We start from the raw sequence: 22,829 nt of genomic DNA, 5'->3' as shown, positions 1-22,829 counted from the left end.
AGTTCTTCCATCCTTCCTCCCTAATCCCATAAACGATAAGGTAAGGAAATTACACACTCTAGATGTTAGGAGATGTCTCCTAGAGTACCTGACAGTTACCGACCCCTGGAAAAAAGATAATGCCTTATTTATTTCCTATCAGGGCACTAGAAAGGGCCTTAGGGCTTCAAAAAGTTAGCTAGCGAGATGGATTAGGGAGGCCATTTCTTTAGCATACACCTCAAAAGGCAAACCGGCCCCTGACAAGCTGAGGGTGCATTCCACCAGGGCCATGGCAACCTCTTCGGCAGATACATCGGAGGTCTCGATCGACCAGATATATAAAGCAGCTACTTGGTCCTCTCCGAGCACCTTCTACAACCATTATAGACTAGACCTGGGTGCTTCCTCAGACCTCTCCTTTGGTGTCAGGGTTCTGCAGGCTGTAGTCCCTCCCTAAAGTAATTATTACTCTCTGTAATTCTCTCAGGTGGTGCTGTCATGGACGACCGAATAAAGTCGTAGTTACTCACCGGTTAACGGTATTTTTCGGAGTCCATGACAGCACCTGTATATTCCCTCCCTTTAGTTTAATTTGGGTGTGCACTTCTTCCTCTTATATGTACACGGGTAATTAATAGTCATGTAGAGTATTGTATATAAATTATGCTATTAACCATTGTGGTCCTCTTGTGCTCTGTAAACCAATTGATGCGTGGGAGAGGTGCCGCCCTTATGTATCTGTAGGATTTCCTGTTCCTGGAGGGTGGATCCCCTCTCAGATGGTGCTGTCATGGACTCCGAAAAATACCGTTAACCGGTGAGTAACTATGACTTTTCAAGTTTAACTTTTTCATCTGTTGTAGGGGGTAGGAAAAGAATCCAGACATACAGCACAGTTGTCGTATGTGTCTTATGTCTGGGGAAAAAAAAAACAGCAGCTGCATATGGTATTAAGAAGTGCGCAATAAAGGGCATCTCCCAGACATAAAATCGTTAATGGCTGAAGTATTTTTAAAAATCAGAGAGACAATCCCTTTAAATTGTACTTCCAGTGATATCTTTTAACTTAGCAATGCACACCAAACTTTATTTTCATACTAGCTGAAGAGCCCGGCGCTGCCTGGGTATAGTAACTAACTACGATTAGGTATAACAAATTATAATGATTATTTCTATATATATAAAGCTGAGTGTATAGCCCCGCCCACTCCGCATAGCCACATTCACTATAATATCCCTCATCGTTCGTTCAGCCAGAGCTACCGGACTACTACCCCTAATATCCCACATCGTCCCGTCACCCAGAGCCACTGGACTACTACCCCTAATATCCCACATCATCCCGTCAAAGCCACCTGACTACTACCCCTAATATCCCACATCATCCCGTCAGCCAGAGCCACTGGACTACTACCACTAATATCCCACATCATCCCGTCACAGCCGCCGGACTACTACCCCGAATATCCCACATCATCCCGTCAGCGTCACCGGACTACTACCCCTAATATCCCACATCATCCCATCAGCCAGAGCCACCGGACAACTACCACTAATATCCCACATCATCCTGTCGCAGCCGCCGGACTACTACCCCTAATATCCCACATCATCCCGTCAGCCAGAGCCACCGGACAACTACCCCTTATATCCCGCATCATCCAGTCAGCCAGAGCCACCAGATTACTCCCCTTAATATCCCGCATCATCCCGTCAGCCAGAGCCATCGGACTACTACCCCTAATATCCCACATCATCCAGTCAGCCTGGGGTCAGAACCAGAGCGCTGAGTGGAACGGTCCTAACTTCCATACCGGGGATCCCTTTAAGAGAGGCATGGCATCAGAACCAGAGCGCTGAGTGGATTTGCCCTGACTTCCATACCAATGATCCCTTTTAAGGAAGCCTGGGGTGAGAATCAGCGCTGAGGGATTTACCCTAACTTCCATACCGGAGATCCCTTTAAGAAAGCCTGGAATCAGAACCAGAGTGCTGAGTGGATTTGCCCTGACTTGCATACCGGGGAACCCTTTAAGAGGAGCCTTGGGTCAGAACCAGAGCGCTGAGTGGATTTGCCCTAACTTCCATACCGGGGATCCCTTTAAGAAAGCCTGGGATCAGAATCAGAGCGCTGAGGGATTTGCCCTAACTTCCGTACAGGAGATCCCTTTAAGAGAGCCTGGGGTCAGTACCATAGCATTTGAAGGCAATTGCCCTGACTTCCATACCGGGGATCCCTTTAAAAAAGGCCTGGGGTCAGTACCAAAACGCTGAGTGGATTTGCCCTAACTTGCATACCAATGATCCACGGGAGAGGGGGATTCTGTTATGAGCTCATTTTCTGCTCCTCCAGTTGAGAGTTCTCCTTCCATTCTCCCTCTGGTGGTGACAGGAGGTAGTGAGGTTGGTTTAAGTGGTAGTGATCTGCCACCTGATAAGAAGGATAACGATAGGATCTCTAGAGTATCAGACTGGATATAAGACAGCCGACGCCCTATCCTGCTGCTGGTGATTCAGTCTGCTTCTCAGGTCTTGGACTTCTGCTTTCTTCCAGTCTTCTTAAAGTTAAGTTTGTTTTTTTGCTAATGTTCACACTTGCGCTTGTTGGTCAATTCAGTTTCTTGTGTGGTCGGCTTGCCCCTGCTGGGGCTATGCTGAACGGCCACTCCTATTTATCTGTATTTGCTAATTTGCCTTTTTGTCCCTTATTAGATTGGCCTCTTTTTGCTCTGTTTCAGAATATTTCAGAGTGCTGATATAGTGGGAGAAGTCTAGTGACTTCAGGGTTAATTTTGCTATCAGACGTGTTGGACATTATTTTTGGTAGGGTTTTTTGGCAGATTGCAGACAGTGGCTTTCCTTTCCTGTCCTTTCTAGTTAGTCAGGCCCCATCGTTTGCTCAGCCTATTTTCCTGCCTGTGTATGTGTTTTCATCTTGCTTCACCGTCAATACATGTGTGGGGGCTGTCTTATCCTTTGGGGTCTGCTCTGGGGCAGTTAGTTTTCCCTTTTCTTTCTTTAGGTTTATGTAGTCCTCTGGCGGTGACGAGGCGTCTAGGAACAACGTAGAAACGCTCCACTGCTACTATTAGTTGTGTGGTTAAGATCAGGGATCTGCATTCTGCATAGTGACCAACCTCTCTGGTTTTCTGGGACTTAGCTTTTTGTTGTTCCTCCTCGGTGACCCATTCATAACAGGATTCATTTCTGTGATGTGCTCTGTGCTCCTTTCTGGGGGGCAGACAATGGCTGGGAACTTATGTTCCCAGGGATGCTAGATTTCTCCCACCATGTCAGTGTCTGCTGAGGTGTTGTCAAGTGGGAAAACTTGCTCATAGCAACCGAACACACCTCAGCTTCTTTTAACCAGCTCTGGTGAAATGAGAGATGTTTAGTGATTGGTTGCAAGGAAAACTGTTGATCATAGCAACCAATCACAGCTCAGCTTCCTTTGAACAGCTCTGGTGAAATGAAAGATGCTTCGTGATTGGTTGGTGATACACACATACAGTTGTGGCCAAAAGTATTGACACCCCTGCAATTCTGTCAGATAATACTCAGTTTCTTCCTGAAAATGATTGCAAACACAAATTCTTTTGGTATTATTATCTTCATTTAATTTGTCTTAAATGAAAAAACACAAAAAGAATTGTCCTAAAGCCAAATTGGATATAATTCCACACCGAACATAAAAAAGAGGGTGGACAAAAGTATTGGCACTGTTCGAAAAATCATGTGATGCTTCTCTAATTTGTGTAATTAACAGCACCTGTAACTTACCTGTGGCACCTAACAGGTGTTGGCAATAAGTAAATCACACTTGCAGCCAGTTGACATGGATTAACCCCTTCCTGACATCCGACGTACTATCCCGTCCATGGGACCCGGGCCCCTATGCCCATGGACGGGATAGTACGTCTACCGCGATCAGCGGCGCCCACGTGGTGAGCGCCGCTGATCGCGGCCGGGTGTCAGCTGATTATCACAGCTGACACCCGGCACTATGTGTCAGGGGTGGTCACGGACCGCCCCCGACACGTTAACCCCTTGCACACCGCAATCAAACATGATCGCGGTGTACCGGGAGTTAAAGGGAAGCATCGGCAGGGAGGGGGCTCCCTCCGTGCTTCCCTGAGCCCCCCACGGCAGCGCAATGTGCAGCGCTGCTGCGGGGGGCTCCTTTCCTCCAGGCCCCCGAATCCAAGATGGCGATGGGGGCCTTCGGGGTCCTGGAGGAAGCTGGCTTCCTCAGTGCCTGCAAAGCGCAGGCAAGAGGAAGTCTTCTTCAATGCCTGTGACAGATTGCTGATCTGTCACAGTGATCTGTGATGTGACAGATCAGCGATCTGTCACAGGACAGTGATGTCCCACCTGGGACTATGTAATAAAGTAAAAAAAAATTAAAAAAAGTGTAAAAATAATTTTAAAAAAATCGCCAAATAAATTAGTAAAAAAAAAAAAAAAAATATTCCCCAATAAATTCATTTTTTGAAAATAAAAAAAAAACAAAACAATAAAAGTACACATATTAGGTATCGCCGCGTCCGTAACGACCCGCCCTATAAAACTGTCCCATTAGTTAACCCCTTTAGCGAACCCCTTAAAAAATAAAAATAAAAACGAAGCAAAAAATAATGATTTATTATCATACCGCCAAACAAAAAGTGTAATAACGCGCGATCAAAAAGACACATATAAATATCCATGGTACCGCTGAAAACGTCATCTTGTCCCGCAAAAAACGAGCCGCAACACAGCATCATCAGCGAAAAAATAAAAAAGTTATAGCTCGCAGAATAAAGCGATGCAAAAATAATTATTTTTTATATAAAATAGTTTTCATTGCATAAAACCGACAAAACATAAAAAAAACCTAAATGAGGTATCGCTGTAACCGTACTGACCCGAAGAATAAAACCGCTTTATCAATTTTACCGCACGCGGAACGGTGTAAACGCACTCCCCCAAAAGAAATTCATGAAACGCTGGTTTTTGTTCATTCTGCGTCCCAAAAATCGGAATAAAAAGTGATCAAAAAATGTCACGTGCCCAAAAATGGTACCAATAAAAACGACAACTCGTCCCGCAAAAAATAAGACCTCACATGACTCGGTGGGTCAAAATACGGAAAAATTATAGCTCTCAATATGTGGTGATGCAAAAACTATTTTTACAATAAAAAGCGTCTTTTAGCGTGCAACAGCTGCCAAAAATAAAAACCGCCATAAATAGTAAATCAAACCCCCCGTTATCACCCCCTTAGTTAGGGAAAAATAATAAAATTAAAAAAATGTATTTATTTCCATTTTTCCATTAGGGCTAGGATTAGGGCTAGGGTTAGGGCTAGGGCTAGGGTTAGGGCTTGGGTTAGGGCTAGGGTTAGGGCTGAGATTAGGGTTAGGGGTGTGTTGGGGTTCGGGTTGGAGTTAGAATTGGGGGTTTCCACTGTTTGGGCACATCAGGGGCTCTCCAAATGCAACATTGCGTCTGATCTCAATTCCAGCCAATTCTGAGTTGAAAAAGTCATATGGTGCTCCTTCCCTTCCAAGCTCTGCCATGCGCCCAAACAGTGTTTTACCCCCACATGTAGGGTATCAGCCTACTCAGGACAAATTGCAAAACAATTTTTGGGGTCCAATTTCTCCTGTTACCCTTAGGAAAATAAAAAATTGGGGGCAAAAATATCATTTTTGTGGAAAAAAATGATTTTTTTATTTTCACGTCCGAGCGTTATAAAATTCTGTGAAGCACTTGGGGGTTCAAAGTGCTCACCACACATCTAGATAAGTTCCGTGGGGGGGTCTAGTGTCCAAAATGGGGTCACTTGTTGGGAGTTTCAATAGTTTAGGTACATCAGGAGCTCTCCAAACGCACATGACACCCGCAGACCATTCCATCAATGTCTGCATTCCAAAATGGCACTGCTTCCCTTCCGTGCCCCGACGTGTGTCCATACAGTAGTTTTCTCCCACATATGGGGTGTCAGTGTACTCATGACAAATTGGACAACAACTTTTGCGGTCCAATTTCTCCTGTTACCCTTGGGAAAATGAAAAAATTGGGGACTAATTGATCATGTTTGTGGAAAAAATACGATTTTTTTATTTTCATGCCCTGGCATTATAAACTTCTGTGAAGCCCTTGGGGGTTCAAAGTGCTCACCTCACATCTAGATAAGTTCCTTAGGGGGTCTAGTTTTCAAAATGGGGTCATTTGTGGGGGGTTTCCACTGTTTAGGTACATTAGGGGCTCTCCAAAGGCAACATGACACCCGCAGACCATTCCATCAATGTCTGCATTCCAAAACGTCACTATTTCCCTTCCGATCCCCGACGTGTGCCCATACAGTAGTTTTCTCCCACATATGGGGTATCAGCATACTCAGGACAAATTGGACAACAACTTTTGGGGTCCAATTTCTCCTGTTACCCTTGGGAAAATAAAAAAAATGGTGACTAAAAGATCATGTTTGTGGAAAAAATACAAATTTTTTATTTTCACGCCCGGGCGTTATAAACTTCTGTGAAGCACTGGGGGGTTCAAAGTGCTCACCACACATCTAGATAAGTTCCTTGGGGGGTCTAGTTTACAAAATGGTGTCATTTGTGGGGGGTTTCCACTGTTTAGGTACATCAGGGGTTTTCCAATCGCGACATGGTGTCCGATCTCAATTCCAGCCAAAAACGTCAAATGGCGCTGCTTCCCTTCCGAGCTCTGCCATGCGCCCAAATAGTGGTTTACCCCCACATGTGGGGTATCAGCATACTCAGGACAAATTGCACAATAACTTTTAGGGTCCTGTTACCCTTGGGAAACTAAAAATTGGGGTGAAAAGATCATTTTTGTGGAAAAAATATGATTTTTTTAATTGTACCGCTGTACGTTATAAACTTCTGTAAAGCCCTTGTGGGTTCAAAGTTCTCACCACATATCTAGATAAGTTCCTTGAGGGGTCTAGTTTCCAAAATGGGGTCACTTGTAGGGGGTTTCCACTGTTTAGGTACATCAGGGACTCTCCAAACGTGACATGGCGTCCGATCTGAATTCCAGCCAATTTTGCATTGAAAAAGTCAAACTGCGCTCCTTCCATTCTGAGCTCTGCCATGCGCGGAAACAGTCGTTCTCCCCCACAAATCAGGTATCAGCGTACTCAGGACAAATTGCACAATAACTTTTGCAGTCCAATTTCTCCTGTTACCCTTGGTAAAATAAAAAAAATTGAACCTGAAGTATTTTTTTTGTGAAAAAAAGTTAGATGTTCATTTTTTTTTTTAAATATTCAAAAAAATTCCTGTGACGCACCTAAAGGGTTAATAAACTTCTTGAATGTGGTTTTGAGCACCTTAAGGGGTGCAGTTTTTAGAATGGTGTCACTTTTGGGTATTTTCTATCATATAGACCCCTCAAAGTGGCTTCAAATGTGATGTGGTCCTAAAAATAAAATGGTGTTGTAAAAATGAGAAATCGCTGGTCAACTTTTAACCCTTAACTTCCTAACAAAAAAAATTTTGGTTCCAAAATTGTGCTGATGTAAAGTAAACATGTGGGAAATGTTAGTTATCAAGTTTTTTGTGTGCCGTATCTCTGTGATTTAAGGGCATAAAAATTCAAAGTTGGAAAATTGCGAAATTTTCAAAATTTTTGCCAAATTTCCATTTTTTTCACAAATAAACGCAAGTTATTTGAATGAAATTTTACCACTAACATGAAGTACAATATGTCACGAGAAAACAATGTCAGAATCACCGGGATCCATAGAAGCGTTCCAGAGTTATGACCTCATAAAGGTACAGTGGTCAGAATTGTCAAAATTGGCCCGGTCATGAACGTGCAAACCACCCTTGGGGGTGAAGGGGTTAAAGTTGATTCAACCTCTGTCTTTTGTCCTTGTGTGTACCACATTGAGCATGGAGAAAAGAAAGAAGACCAAAGAACTGTCTGAGGACTTGAGAAACCAAATTGTGAGGAAGCATGAGCAATCTCAAGGCTACAAGTCCATCTCCAAAGACCTGAATGTTCCTGTGTCTACCGTGCGCAGTGTCATAAAGCCCATGGCACTGTGGCTAACCTCCCTAGATGTGGACGGAAAAGAAAAATTGACAAGAGATTTCAACGCAAAATTGTGCGGATGTTGGATAAAGAACCTCGACTAACATCCAAACAAGTTCAAGCTGCCCTGCAGTCCGAGGGTACAACAGTGTCAACCCGTACTATCCGTCAGCGTCTGAATGAAAAGGGACTTGTATGGTAGGAGACCCAGGAAGACCCCAATTCTTACCTCGAGACATAAAAAAGCCAGGCTGGAGTTTGCCAAAACTTACCTGAAAAAGCCTAAAACATTTTGGAAGAATGTTCTCTGGTCAGATGAGACAAAAGTAGAGCTTTTTGGGCAAAGGCATCAACATAGAGTTTACAGGAGAAAAAAAAGAGGCACTCAAAGAACAGAACACAGTCCCTACAGTCAAACATGGCGGAGGTTCCCTGATGTTTTGGGGTTGCTTTGCTGCCTCTGGCACTGGACTGCTTGACCGTGTGCATGGCATTATGAAGTCTGAAGACTACCAACAAATTTTGCAGCATAATGTAGGGCCCAGTGTGAGAAAGCTGGGTCTCCCTCAGAGGTCATGGGTCTTCCAGCAGGACAATGACCCAAAACACACTTCAAAAAGCACTAGAAAATGGTTTGAGAGAAAGCACTGGAGAATTCTAAGGTGGCCAGCAATGAGTCCAGACCTGAATCCCATAGAACACCTGTGGAGAGATCTAAAAATGTCAGTTTGGAGAAGGCACCCTTCAAATATCAGGGACCTGGCCCATTTTTGGAGCTTTGTGTGAAATGATCAATGTTTTGCTTTTTGCTTTTTTGCTTCATTCTCTTTTGTGTTTTTTCATTTAAGACAAATTAAATGAAGATAATAACACCAAAGAATTTGTGATTGCAATCATTTTCAGGAAGAAACTGAGTATTATCTGACAGAATTGCAGGGGTGTCAATACTTTTGGCCACAACTGTACATACATACATTCAGTTTTATATATAGAGATTTGGACCAGTTGTCTGCCATTCTTTTTATACAAGCTCTGATTTTGCCCGCACAAATGAATAAAACATGATAAAATGTGCGCTCCTAACATCCCAATAGAAGGGCTGATTGATGTAAATTCATCTGTAAAATAGATTGATATTGGCTTTATTTGGAACTCAGATATAATTACAATGTGTCACTTCGTTTATCATGGTCTATGGGTGTCCAAACTTTTAACCTGAGAGCTTTAAGTGCAGTCCAAATTGATATAGTTCTATCAGTGCCTATAGAAAAAGCTGCTTTGCATAAACAAAATATATAAAGAATAGCTCTGTAATTTGTCACAGAGGCTGAGGATCAAATGGTATGTTTTACAAGACTATTGAAAAAACTTTTTTTTACTTAAAGGAACATACACAAGAAATTATAAGAACACCATTATTAAAGAGGTTATACAGTATTATTCAAAGAGGTTATCCAGTATTATTCTATTTAATTTTTTTTTACTATGGGTCTAAAAACCAACAGGTGAATAACTGTTGTGCCTAGCACCGATCTCTGCTTGCGCACAGCAGTCACAGACCGCTCCTGCCGGCTATTCAACCGCTTGCGCAGAGATCACGACGACGACTTTTCTTCTGCTCCGGGGCGTGACTGACTGCCAGTATCATGCCGGCTGCCTAACTGTGGGAAATCTTTTAGAATGATACCGCTGAGGAGATCAGAAGAGGAAGAGCTGCTATTGACATGGATCAGATGAATCGCCGGCAGGATCGGTCAATGACTAGTGTTGAGCATTCCGATACCGCAAGTATCGGGTATCGGCCGATATTCGCTGTATCGGAATCCCGATACTTAGTTCCGATACTTTTTTCATATCGAATACCGGAATCGGAAGTTCCCATAATGCTAGGAGCCCGCTCGATTTGATTCAGCCAATGGGGATCCTCAGAAGTGTGGGCACATCCTGTTAGGCATGTAGGCATGTTAACTACTGGCATGGCTGTGATTGGCTGCTGAAATGATGTCATGATGCACTATAAAAACCGCTGCAGCCGCCATTTCTGGTCACTCTGCTGTGAATTCAGTTAGGGACAGGCTGCTGTTGAAGACTGTGAGGGACAGATAGAAATAGCGATCATCAAAAATATCTATTGCTCTACCCAGGCTACATAATCCACCCCTGTAGCATTTTTGTAGCCCAGCAGCGCTGTTTTAATAGCTATCTGCAAGGGCTGTGTGAGTGCAGACCCACGCTGTGTAGTGTGTCCTGCAGGCACGTCTGCTTGTAGGCCGCCCAGCGTGTGTCTCAGCCTCATACACATTTTTCTTTTATTGCTGCTTTTTTTTTCTCCTCTATAGTGTGCTTCCATACGTATCCATATACGTTGGTTGCAAACATAAAGGAGTGGACAGCGGAGCCTTTCAGCAGCCTTTCAGTGCTATAGCCCATTTCTCTGCACTGTTTTTGGCTGTCTGATAGGTCTCTCTTTGTGTGAGTGCAGCTCACGGTGCAGTGTGTTCTACAGCCACCGCTAGCTGTAGTCCGCTCAGCGTGCGTCACTGCCTCATACATAGTCCTTTTTTTGCAGCTAATTTAGCCAGATTTTTGCTCCTATATTAGTGTGCTTCCAACCGCATCCATTGTCATTGGTTGGTTGCAAACACTATATAGGATTAGATAGAGGAGCCTTTTTGCTGGCTTGTGCCCTTCAGGGCCAGCCAGACTAGTATCACCCTATTTTTTGGAGCCTCATCAATTGCATTGTAGGTTAGCTTCCTGCATTGTAATCGCTCCAAAAAGTTTGTGATAGTATAGCTTTCAAACTTTGGTCACATCCTTTTCTTCCCCCCCCCCCCCCCCCAAAAAAAAGGAAATAAAGTTCACCAAACACTCCACTTTACAGTTGTCTAGGCCACATTAGATCACATTAAAGTGTAGTACACACACTCTTAGCCAAATTAGTGTTTCTTATACTGGTTAGCAGGTGTTCAGGAATAAGAACACTAAGCCACCCCTTTTTTTACTTTTCTGCCTATCTTTATCAGTCTACCAAGATGAAGAAGGCAGGGAGTAAGGCACGTGGTCGTGGCCGTGGAGTTTCAGCAGGGAGAGGACGGGGGGATTCAGCAGGGAGAGGACGTGGGGATTCGGTGTCTGCTGCGGCCACCAGTGACCCGGCATCCCCCACTTTTACCAGGCAACAGTCCTTCATGCGCAGCTTTGTAGGACCTCGCCGTACCCCACTGCTGCGTGACGAACAAATTGAAGCCGTTGTCGGAGGGATGGCAGCTAACGCATCCACTTCAATGACTTCCGCATCCTCCCAAGGCCAGAGCACTGAAGAGCAACCATCTGTCTCTTCACCACCTGCCAAATTGCCCAGGCAGTCTGAGAGCCCTGGACAGGAGCCATCTCAATCTTTACTTCTGTTCTCAGAATCTATTGGCTTGGAAAGAGGTGGCCAGCCAAGCAGCATTCTATAGCGTGAAGAAGAGGGAGTATGCAGTGATGCGCAACTGCTTTGTCCCTCTGAATCTGAAGAGGCGGGTGGGCCAGTGCCTATTGTCAGCACACCTCAGTGCTCATCTGATGATGATGAGACTCATTTGCCAATTTCTGGTGCGTACGGTGCTGGCGAGACAACCCAGGACCAGCCGGTGCTTGAAGAGGGGAGTGGAGATGATGAGGTCCTTGACCCATCATGGCGTCAGCCACAGGAAGGTGGTGGGAGCAGCTCTGAGGAAGAGATTCCCCAAACGGCCAAAAGAGGAGGGAGAGGGCGGGGGCAGACTTGGTTGCCTGTAGCCTCCACTTTGGCACCCGTGAGGAGCAATCCTCTTCCAAAACACAAAACGGGCGCTCCCAGGACTTGCAGTGCGTGGTCTATTTTTGACACAGTTGCAGATGACATTTGCTTTGTCAAATGCAAGCTGTGTCATCAGAAAGTGAAACGAGGGAAAAATGTGAGCAACCTCAATACCACAAATATGTGGAAACATGTGCGTACCAAGCACAAGGTGGAGTTACACAGACACACTGAAGATGTAGGCCAACCTTCGGCAGCACCTACCACCTCTTCAGCTCGTGTTGGGGCCTCTTCCTCCAGCTCACACACAGCTGGTTCGGCTTCCTCACTGGAACGCCATGGAAGAACCACTGCCACTGTTGTCCAGAGACCCAGTGAAATTCCACCCACTGAACCACGTTCGCAGTCATCAGCACACTCCCAGGCCACTCACCAGCAATCGGTAGCACAGGCATGGGAGAAAAAGCGGCCATACTCGGCAAACCATCCCTGGCTCTGAATGCCGGCATTGCCAAACTACTGGCCCTTGAGATGCTGTCATTCAGGCTGGTGGAGACTGACACCTTCCGGAACTTTATGTCATTGGCAGTTCCACAATACAATGTGCCCAGCCGCTTTTATTTCAGCAGGCAAGCCGTCCCTGCCCTGCAAAAGCATGTGGAGGGAAAAATTAATGTGCTACTAAACGCCGTCAGTAGCAAGGTCCACCTGACCACCGATGCGTGGACCAGTAGCCATGGACAGGGACGATACCTTTCCCTCACTGCCCATTGGGTCAATGTTGTGGAGCCGGGTACAGATCTGGAGAGTGGCTCTGTACGTATTCTGCCAACTCCAAGGATTGCAGGAATGCAGTCTGTACATATTGAGTCCTCCTCCTACTCTAGTTCCTCGGAATCAGCGCTGCATGAGCCTGTTAGGCCAGATATGAGCACAAGTGTGGCCAAACGTCAACAGGCCGTCCTTAAATTAATTTCTTTGGGGAATCGGAGCCACACAGCACAGGAGCTCTAGAATGCCATCAAGCAGGAGAGCGATGTGTGGTTTGTGCCAGCGAATCTCCAGCCAGGTTTGGTAGTGACAATGGCCGAAATCTAGTGGCAGCTCTGGGCCTAGGCATCCTCACTCACATACCATGTCTGGCACACGTGCTCAATTTGGTCATGCAGAGCTTTCTGAGGGACTATCCGGATCTTGATGCACTGCTGCACAAGGTTCGCCTAGAGTGTGCTCACTTGCGGCGTTCCAGCATGGCAAGATCGCGCATTGCATCTCTGCAACGCCGATTCCGCCTGCCAGAACATCGCATCATATGTGACCTCCCCACCAGGTGGAATTCAACGTTACATATGTTGGAGCGGTTGTGTGAGCAGCAGGCAGCAGTAATGGAGTACCAGCTGCATCAGGCGCAAACAAGTCGCACTGTGCGCCGGACACACTTCACCACCACTGAGTGGGCCACTATGAGGGACATCTGCCAAGTTTTGCGTGCCTTCGATGACTCCACGCGGATGGCCAGTGCAGATGATGCACTAATCAGCATGACTGTCCCCCTCATCTGTCTGCTTCAAAAAACCTTACAAGCACTAAGTGAGGAGGTTTTTGAAGAGGTCGAGGATGAGCAGTCAGAAATGCCATCTGCTTCTGGCAAGTCTGCGCAACGTGCTTCCACACAAAGGCCCAGGCAGGGGACACTTAGTGAGGAGGATGACGAGGAGTCAATGGAGGAGGAGGAACACATCTCTCCAGAGGAGGGAGGTACACAAGGCTCTAGTAGTCAGTGTGTACAGCGAGGGTGGGGTGATGCTGAGCAGGCAGAGATGCTGCCTCTAGCTGGGGACAGCGTTTCCAGTCCAGTTGGCAGTCTGCAGCACATGGTTGATTTCATGCTGCAGTGCTTGTTAAATGACCGCCGCATCGCCAACATTCTCCACACGGCTGATTATTGGGTGTACACCCTCCTAGATCCTCGCTACCGGGACAACTTACAAAGCCTCATACCACAGTTGAACCGGGAGCGAAAAATGCGGGAGTACCAAGAAACACTTGTGCAGGCCATCATGTTCTCCATTCCCCCTGCAAGTGTTGCTGGTAGTGCTTTTCAAAGCAGCCATGTGGGTAGAGGCAGTGGAGGAAGCTCTGCACAAAGAGGTAGCAGAGGCAGTGCCGCAGGACAAGGCAAGGCCAGTATGGCCCAAATGTGGAAAAGTTTTGTGGGACCGCCACAAATGGCTACACCATCACAGACGGCTCCAGTCAGCAGGAGGCAACGTTTCCGTCAGATGGTGACAGACTACTTGTCTTGCCCTGTTAGTGTTCTCCCAGACGGCTCTTCCCCGTTCAAGTATTGGGTCTCTAAGCTGGATACATGGCCAGAGCTTAGCCAGTATGCATTGGAGGTGCTGGCTTGCCCTGCTGCCAGTGTATTATCGGAACGTGTCTTTAGTGCTGCAGGTGGTGTGGTAACAGACCGTCGCACGTGACTATCGGCCGATAATGTTGACCGGCTTACTTTTCTGAAAATGAACAAGGCCTGGATCTCACCTGAATTTGCCAGTCCTATTCCAGAATAAATAATTGGCTGGCAACAGGATCCAGGTCTCCTGTTGTGTTCATGTTTCTATGACCTGAACTTTATTTCCTGGGCTACAGCAACGCCCGTTGTTGCTCAGAAGTGCTGTCCACACAGACAAAACACTCGCTCATGTGTTAGTGGGGTTCGGTAACGTCAGCTGATCCCCTGCTGTGTGTATGGCAAAGTGTCCTGCTCCCTCCACAGTCAAACAACCTCAGATTTACACCTGGCTCCAAGTAGGCCTCGGCCTACTACCTGATTTTCCCTGGGCTCCGACACCGCCAGTTGGTGCTCAGAAGTGCTGTCCGCACAGACAAAACACTCGCTCATGTGTAAGTGGGGTTCGTTAACGTCAGCTGATCCCCTGCTGTGTGTACGGCAAACTCTTCTGCTGCCTACAACTTCTGACTACCTCTGATTTAATATATTCTCTGATTTGCCCTCTGTCTCCACTCTGTTTTGAGTATTTCCTCCGGCCTACAACACCGCCTGTTTCTGCTCTCAAGTGCCGTCTGCACAATCCACACTTGTTCCTGTGTTACCTGGATCCTGTAACATCTGCTCATCTCCAGAGGTGAGCACGGCAATGTCTCCTGCTTTGTCTACATTCCCACTACTTGTAGTGGAAATGTGGACAGAGCAGGAGACATTGCCTGACTCACCTCTAGGGAGAAGCTGCTGTTACAGAACCCCAGTAACACAGGAACAAGTGTGGGTTGTGCAGACGGCATTTCAGAGCAGCAACTGGCATGGTTGGAAGCCAGAGGAAATACTCGAAACAGAGTGAAGACAGAGGCCTAATTGGAGTACGTTGACAGTTAGTAGTAGTCTAGAAACAATCGCAAACTGCCACCAAGTAGGCCTCGGCCTACTACCTGATTTTCCCTGGGCTCCGACACCGCCAGTTGGTGCTCAGAAGTGCTGTCCGCACAGACAAAACACTCGCTCATGTGTAAGTGGGGTTCGGTAACGTCAGCTGATCCCCTGCTGTGTGTATGGCAAAGTGACCTGGCTCCTAGTAGGCTTCAGCCTACACCATGATTGTCCCTGGGCTCCAACAACGCCAGTTGGTGCTCGGAAGTGCTGTCCGCACAGACAAAACACTTGTTCATGTGAAAGTGGGGGTCAGTAACGACAGCTGATCCCCTGCTGTGTGGAGGGCAAAGTGCTGCTGCCTCCAAATTGTAACTACTTCAGATTTAAACATTCTCTAATTTGGCCTCTGTCTCCACTCTGTCTCTAGTATTTCCCCTGACCTCCAGCACCGCCAGTTCCTGCTCACAGTTGCCGTCCGCGCATTCCACATGTGTTCCTGTATTACTGGGGTTCTGTAACGTCAGCAGATCCCCCAATGTGTGTCCGCCACTGTCTCCTGCGCTGTCCACCTTCCCACTGCAAGCGGTGGGAATGTGGACAGAGCAGGAGACAGTGGCAGACACACATCAGGGGATCTGCTGACATTACAGAACCCCAGTAACACAGGAACACGTGTGTATTGGGCAGATGGCTGCTGTACGCATAAACTGGCGGTGTTGGTGGTCACGTGAAATCCTGGAAACAGAGTGGAGACAGATGCCTAATTGGAGCACGTTGACAGTCTGTTGTAGCCTACAAACAATCAAAAACTGCCACCAAGTAGGCCTCGGCCTGCACCCTGATTGTCCCTGGGCTCCAACAACACCAGTTGGTGCTCGGAAGTGCTGTCCACACAGAAAAACACACTCGTTCATGTGAAAGTGGGGTTCGGTAACGTCAGCTGATCCCCTGCTGTGTGGAGGGCAAACTGCTGCTTCCTCCAAATTCAAACAACGTCTTATCTTAAACTGCCTCCAAGTAGGCCTCAGCCTACAAAATGACTATCCCTGGGCTCCAACATCGTCAGTTGTTGCTCGGAAGTGCTGTCCACACAGAAAAGAACACTTGTTCATGTGAAAGTTGGGGTCAGTAACGTCAGCTGATCCCCTGCTGTGTGGAGGGCAAACTGCTGCTGCCTCCAAATTGTAACTATTTCAGATTTAAACATTCTCTGATTTGGCCTCTGTCTCCACTCTGTCTCTAGTATTTCCCCTGGCCTCCAACACCGCCAGTTCCTGCTCACAGTTGCCATCCACGCATTCCACACGTGTTCCTGTGTTACTGGGGTTCTGTAACGTCAGCAGATCCCCCAATGTGTGTTCGCCACTGTCTCCTGCGCTGTCCACCTTCCCACTGCAAGCGGTGGGAATGTGGACAGAGCAGGAGACAGTGGCAGACACACATCAGGGGCTCTGCCGACATTACAGAACCCCAGTAACCCAGGATTGGGCAGACGGCTGCTGTACGCATAAACTGGCGGTGTTGGTGGTCACGTGAAATCCTGGAAACAGAGTGGAGACAGATGCCTAATTGGAGCACGTTGACAGTCTGTTGTAGCCTACAAACAATCAAAAACTGCCACCAAGTAGGCCTCGGCCTGCACCATGATTGTCTCTGGGCTCCAACAACGCCAGTTGGTGCTCGGCAGTGTCTTTGGCACGGGTACTCCCTGTTGCCCAGCCTGGTTCCAGCACGCCAGCTGTTTCCGGGTAGTGTCAAGGTTACTATGCCACCAATCCGTTGTCCTGTCGTCTTGCGGCCGGGTTAGCCGACTCTACGGTGCCTGCAGTTTAGGTGACTCCTATGTGGACTGCGGGAACTGGCACTGAAGGCTGGATCCGTAGTGCCAATGGGACATGGACCCCCTGTAGGACTGTGGGTTTCGGTAACTGCGGCCGGCTTGCGGCATGGCTACTTTGCTTTGAATGGGTACCTTCTGCTACCCACCCGGGTTCCAGCACTGTCTGCTGGTTCTCGCCAGAGCCTTTGGCCTAGGTGCCTCCATCTCGGTATCCGAAGTCCAGCACTGTCAGCTGGTCCTTGGTAGTGCTTTCTAGCACAGGTACCTCCTGCCTAGTAACCGTGGTCCAGCACCGTCAGCTGTTCCTCGGTAGTGCCATTGGCTCTTGTAGCTTTTGCTACCCATCTGGGTTCCAGCACCGTCAGCTGGTTCTCGGCAGTGTCTTTGGCACGGGTACTCCCTGTTGCCCAGCCTGTTTTCAGCACGCCTGCTGTTTCCGGGTAGTGTCAAGGTCACTATGCCACCAATCCGTTGTCCTGTCGTCTTGCGGCCAGGTTAGCCGACTCTACGGTGCCTGCAGTTTAGGTGACTCCTATGTGGGCTGCGGGAACCTTCTGCTTAGTAACCGTGGTCCAGAACCGTCAGTTGGTCCTCGGTAGTGCCATTGGCTCTTGTTCCTTCTGCTACCCATCCGGGTGCCAGCACTGTCTGCTGGTTCTCGCCACAGCCTTTGGCCTAGGTGCCTCCATCTCGGTATCCGAGGTCCAGCACCGTCAGCTGGTCCTTGGTAGTGCTTTTTAGCACAGGTACCTTCTGCTTAGTAACAGTGGTCCAGCACCGTCAGTTGGTCCTCGGTAGTGCCATTGGCTCTTGTTCCTTCTGCTACCCATCCGGGTGCCAGCACTGTCTGCTGGTTCTCGCCACAGCCTTTGGCCTAGGTGCCTCCATCTCGGTATCCGAGGTCCAGCACCGTCAGCTGGTCCTTGGTAGTGCTTTTTAGCACAGGTACCTTCTGCTTAGTAACCATGGTCTAGCACCGTCAGTTGGTCCTCGGTAGTGCCATTGGCTCTTGTTCCTTCTGCTACCCATCCGGGTGCCAGCACTGTCTGCTGGTTCTCACCACAGCCTTTGGCCTAGGTGCCTCCATCTCGGTATCCGAGGTCCAGCATCGTCAGCTGGTCCTTGGTAGTGCTTTTTAGCACAGGTACCTTCTGCTTAGTAACCGTGGTCCAGCACCGTCAGTTGGTCCTCGGTAGTGCCATTGGCTCTTGTTCCTTCTGCTACCCATCCGGGTGCCAGCACTGTCTGCTGGTTCTCGCCAGTTTCTGAGCCTTCTTGTACCTTCTGCTACATTTCCAAGATCAAGCTTTTTGAAATTGTCTTTGGTAATCCTTATTGATCTCCATGACGACGACCCTGATGACGACGACCCTGAAGACCACACCAAAGAAGACCAGAAATATGACCCTAAATAATAAGACCAAGAGGACAAAGAACATGAAGACAACCACCAAGATACAGAACAAAAGACAGAAGAACAAGAAGCAGAAGAAGCAAAAGCAGAAGAACAGAAAGCAGAAGAACATTAAGCATAAGACTAAAAATCAGCATAGAAGAAATCAAAATTATAAGCAGAAGAAGACTAAGCAGTAAATGGGGTGAGTCCGTTCCTCCTCGTGGTGCCCCTGGAAAATGCCTGCTGCTGCAGGCCAAACTGAACGCGGACAAATCCTGTTGTAAATCTTTAGTGACAGGCAGAACATAAGGTGTAATCTTATAACTTTTATAGATAAGTACTACAGGAATGCCTGTCACCATAAGAAAATGAAGACAAAGAAGAATAGGAAGAAGATGAAGAAATAGCATATGAAAATTAATAATAGCTGAATAAGAAGAATATGAAGAATGGAAAAAAAAAATTAATGAGAAGAAGAAGATGAATAAGGTGAAGAAAAAGTTGATGAAAAAAATGCTACTGCTGCGGATCACGAAGGAGAAAGTGTGGGAGAAGTACAAAAGAACATGAAGAGCATGGAAGTTGTGAAACATACATATCTGACAAAATATAAAAAAGGTTAACATAGTCAATATCTTTTTAACTCCGAACGTCTTGAAAAAAAAATGGAATTAATGCTATGCCATGTGATTTGAATAAACCACTATGCCTTTAATGTCTCCTCCACCTCCCACAATACATTCTACATGATTCTTATTTGTTTTCAATTATGTAGAATTAGCCAACAAGGAAATAAAGGGCTTTTTTAAATTCCGATACCGGAAGTCCCATTGACTTGAATGGGACTTCCGGTATCGGAATCAGCGATACCCGATATTTTTTTCGTATCGGGCGATACCATCCGATACGATATTTTTGGGTATTGAATGGTATCGCTCAACACTATCAATGACTGATCTGAGTCGGCGCCGAGTAGATCGGGCAGGTAGCTGCCTCTGTTAGCAATTCCCTGCCTGTTAGTTTTTAAGCACATTGTAAAAGAAAAAAAAATAACCCCTTTTATTTATTACTTTTATCTTTAATGTTATTTTGTCTGATATCACAAGCTATAGTTGAGGAATATATATTAAAAAAATGTTATCTGTGTCCCAGTAGCCTAGCCAACTTCTCCTCTCTTCTTCAGTGCCTTGTGTCTGGCTGTAAGACAACTAGCTGCAGTCTCCCTGCCCCATATGCAATAGGACAAACTGAATCTTTCCCCCTTGGCTAAGCCCACATTCCGCAACTGAAACAAATGGAACAGTTCAGCAGGAAATGATAACCTCTGTTGTGTGATTCATTTCTAGCGTTTGTTCAATAGAAGACACAAATGTTGCATTAATCGTAAAATATAGGCATAATGTGTCATGTGTTTTATTATTTCTTCCAGGGGTCTTCTTCAGAAAGGTACAGTGCAAATGCTTTGATATTGATTGAACATGTTCCCGCATTGTTGTGTTTGCAGTGTGCTTCCTTTTGTTTGGGAAGGTGAAGGAAATATCATGATCTAGCACCATCATTTTCTGATTTCATAGAAATATTCACAGACGTAAATATTATTAGATTTTTTTTCTTAAGTTAAGAAAACATATTCCACAATGCTTTACTGTGCAGACAAGAGCAGACGTATGGGGTTTGTGTTAGTTCTCCTGGAATCCGTACAAAGGAAACCAGAAGAAAAGACAAGAAGAACAAGAACATAATGACAAATCTCTCAGCGATCTAATGTCCATAGCTGCTGCCGACAATCATGTACAGTTCCTTGAAAAAGTATTAATACCTCGTTAACCTTTCTACATTTTTTCACATTAGCGGGTATGAATAATTTTTCAAGGCACAATTGATAGAAAAAGGTTGAACTTGATGGACCTAGGTCTTTTTTTCAACCTATGTAACTATGCACAGAATTTTTGTACAACTTTTTAAACTTTCAAAAGTTTCAAATTTTGCGCTTGGGCTTTGCACCAAAACTCCACAACAGGTTATTACGGCACTATGCAGTCATCGACGAAAGTGTGGGCAATCTTGAAATAATTCCAGAAAATGAAATATTTCTCCCAGAAAAATATTACAAATACACATGTCTTGTTATACACACCTTTATTTCCTTTGTGTGTATTGGAACAACACAGAAAAATAGAGGAAAAAAGGCAAATTGTACTTGATATCTTACAAAACCCAAAATGGTCCGGACAAAATTGTTGGCACCCTCAACTTAATATTTGGTCGCACACCCTTTGGAATAAATAACTGCAATCAATCGCCTCCTATAACAATCAACAACCTTCTTAGACCTCTCGCTTGTAATTTTGGAGCACTCTTCTTTTTCTTCTGCTCCAGGTCCCTGATATTTGAAGGCTCCTTCTCCCAACAGCAATTTTAAGATCTCTCCACGGGTGATCAATGGGATTTAGATCCAGACTCCTTGCTGGCCACTTTAGCATTTTCCAGCGCTTTGTTTCCATTCTTGGTTGGACTGAAGTGCTTAGGGCCCACAGGAGGAATTGATTGTACAGGACCCACCCTACAGCTACTCTACATAGACATGTTACCGGTTCATGCTTCAGCCTCATGTACGTGAAGCACAATACAGTCTGTAAAACAGCGTGTGCCTCCTAATGAATTTGGCACATTTTTCAGCTTACACAAGCCAAACAAAACATGTAATTGCAATAATTTTCTGGGAGAAATACTTAATTTTCTGGAACAATTTCAAGGGTGCCAACACTTTCAGCCATGTCTGTATGTCCAGTATTAATATGGTTTTCCAAACTCCATTTCCATGTTACAGATTTGATGGCATAGTGCAAATTTTTCACTATAGTTTTCGAAAGAAAGACTAAGCTAATTCTAGCCAAAAAAAAACAGCGCAGAAGAGTAAAACCGCTCTCTGCTAGGTTTCAAATAATAAAAGGACATCGCTATATAGATAACGAGACAATGCTGAGGAAATCATGAGTGAAGACAGGAGGCTACACTGAAAAGCTAGGACTTACTGTAAATGGCGAAAGTTTATATAGGGCCACTTACAAATTTTATGATAGCAGATTGATTCTAAAGATTTGTAGTGTTCTTAAAGGGGATCTCCAAATTTCACAAACAGCATACATTATTGGGATGATGAAGCTAGTGTACTTACTATGAAAATCCAGGTGAAAATGACTGTAGTGACCCTTGTAAAAGTTTGACTGTCTCCTCCCATCGAACCTAATTGACAGATCTTTGGTGACCTTCCATTGCTGCCGCTCAAATCTCACATTGCACATTACAAGCTGCAGCTGGGAGTTAGGCTGGGGTCACACAAACGTTTTCTCTCCATTAAAGAAAAACGGTCTGATTTTGCTAATCGGACTCTGATCAGGGTAGGATCCGTTTTTCCGAGTTTGTGAGAAAAATAGTTTCTCCACCTTCTCCATACAGTCAGTTTGTGAAAATCGGACCGCACTCGGATGTCATCCAGGCGCAGCAGACAAGATTAGTTTGTCATCAACTGTTGCACTCTGAATAGGCAACAACCGAAATGACATAGCTCAGTATAACCAAGGGAGCTTTGTCTTCTCTATCGCTGCCTATGCAGAGCATAGCAGCTGATGACAAACTCATCTCGACTACTGCGCTCTGCATAAAAAGTCACCAAGATGACAAAACATGAACAGCTTATGGATGAAGACAGTATTGAATCATCATGGGCTTTTACATTTTTACAATTTTTCTATCTTTTATGTTTGGCAAAGGATTCCACTTAAAGAACCTCTCCTCCAATCAAACTTTTTATCCTCTTAACCCCTTTACCCACAAGGGTGGCTTGCACGTTCATGACCGGGCCAATTTTTACAATTCTGACCACTGTCCCTTTATGAGGTATTAACTCTGGAACACTTCCATGGATCCCGGTGATTCTGACATTGTTTTCTCGTGACATATTGTACTTCATGTTAGTGGTAAAATTTCATTGATATAACTTGCGTTTATTTGTGTAAAAAAAACGGAAATTTGGCGACAATTTTGAAAATTTCGCAATTTTCCAACTTTTTATGCCCTTAAATCACAGAGATGTGGCACACAAAAAAATTAATAAGTAACATTTCCCACATGTCTACTTTACATCAGCACAATTTGGGAACCAACATTTTTTTTGTTAGGAAGTTATAAGGGTTAAAATTTGACCAGCGATTTCTCATTTTTACAACACCATTTTATTTTTAGGGATCACATCACATTTGAAGTCACTTTGAGGGGTCTATATGATAGAAAATACCCAAAAGTGACACCATTCTAAAAACTGCACCCCTCAAGGTGCTCAAAACCGCATTCAAGAAGTTTATTAACCCTTCAGGTTCTTCAC

At 45.7% G+C, this 22,829-nt stretch overlaps 1 protein-coding gene across 3 annotated transcripts in view; it reads left to right on the top strand.

Moving 5' to 3' along the window:
• The window catches only part of LOC141058427 (acylphosphatase-2-like), a 95,982-nt gene that overhangs the window by 59,955 nt on the left and 13,198 nt on the right, over positions 1-22,829 (top strand). Inside the window, exon 2 of one of the 3 annotated variants that reach the window (XM_073554680.1) lies at positions 19,875-19,891. The exons of the other annotated variants lie outside the window; for them this stretch is intronic. Within the exon in view, the coding sequence (XP_073410781.1) occupies positions 19,875-19,891 (17 nt within the window). The remainder of the gene's footprint in view (positions 1-19,874; positions 19,892-22,829) is intronic. 3 annotated transcript variants of the gene reach the window in all.

This window comes from Dendrobates tinctorius, unplaced genomic scaffold (genome assembly GCF_039654945.1).
Source record: "Dendrobates tinctorius isolate UK_male_01 unplaced genomic scaffold, ASM3965494v1 ptg000211l, whole genome shotgun sequence".
NCBI classification, from domain to species: domain Eukaryota; kingdom Metazoa; phylum Chordata; class Amphibia; order Anura; family Dendrobatidae; genus Dendrobates; species Dendrobates tinctorius.
The sequence above is the reverse complement of the archived record's forward strand: the minus strand, read 5'-3'. Positions and strand labels throughout refer to the sequence as shown.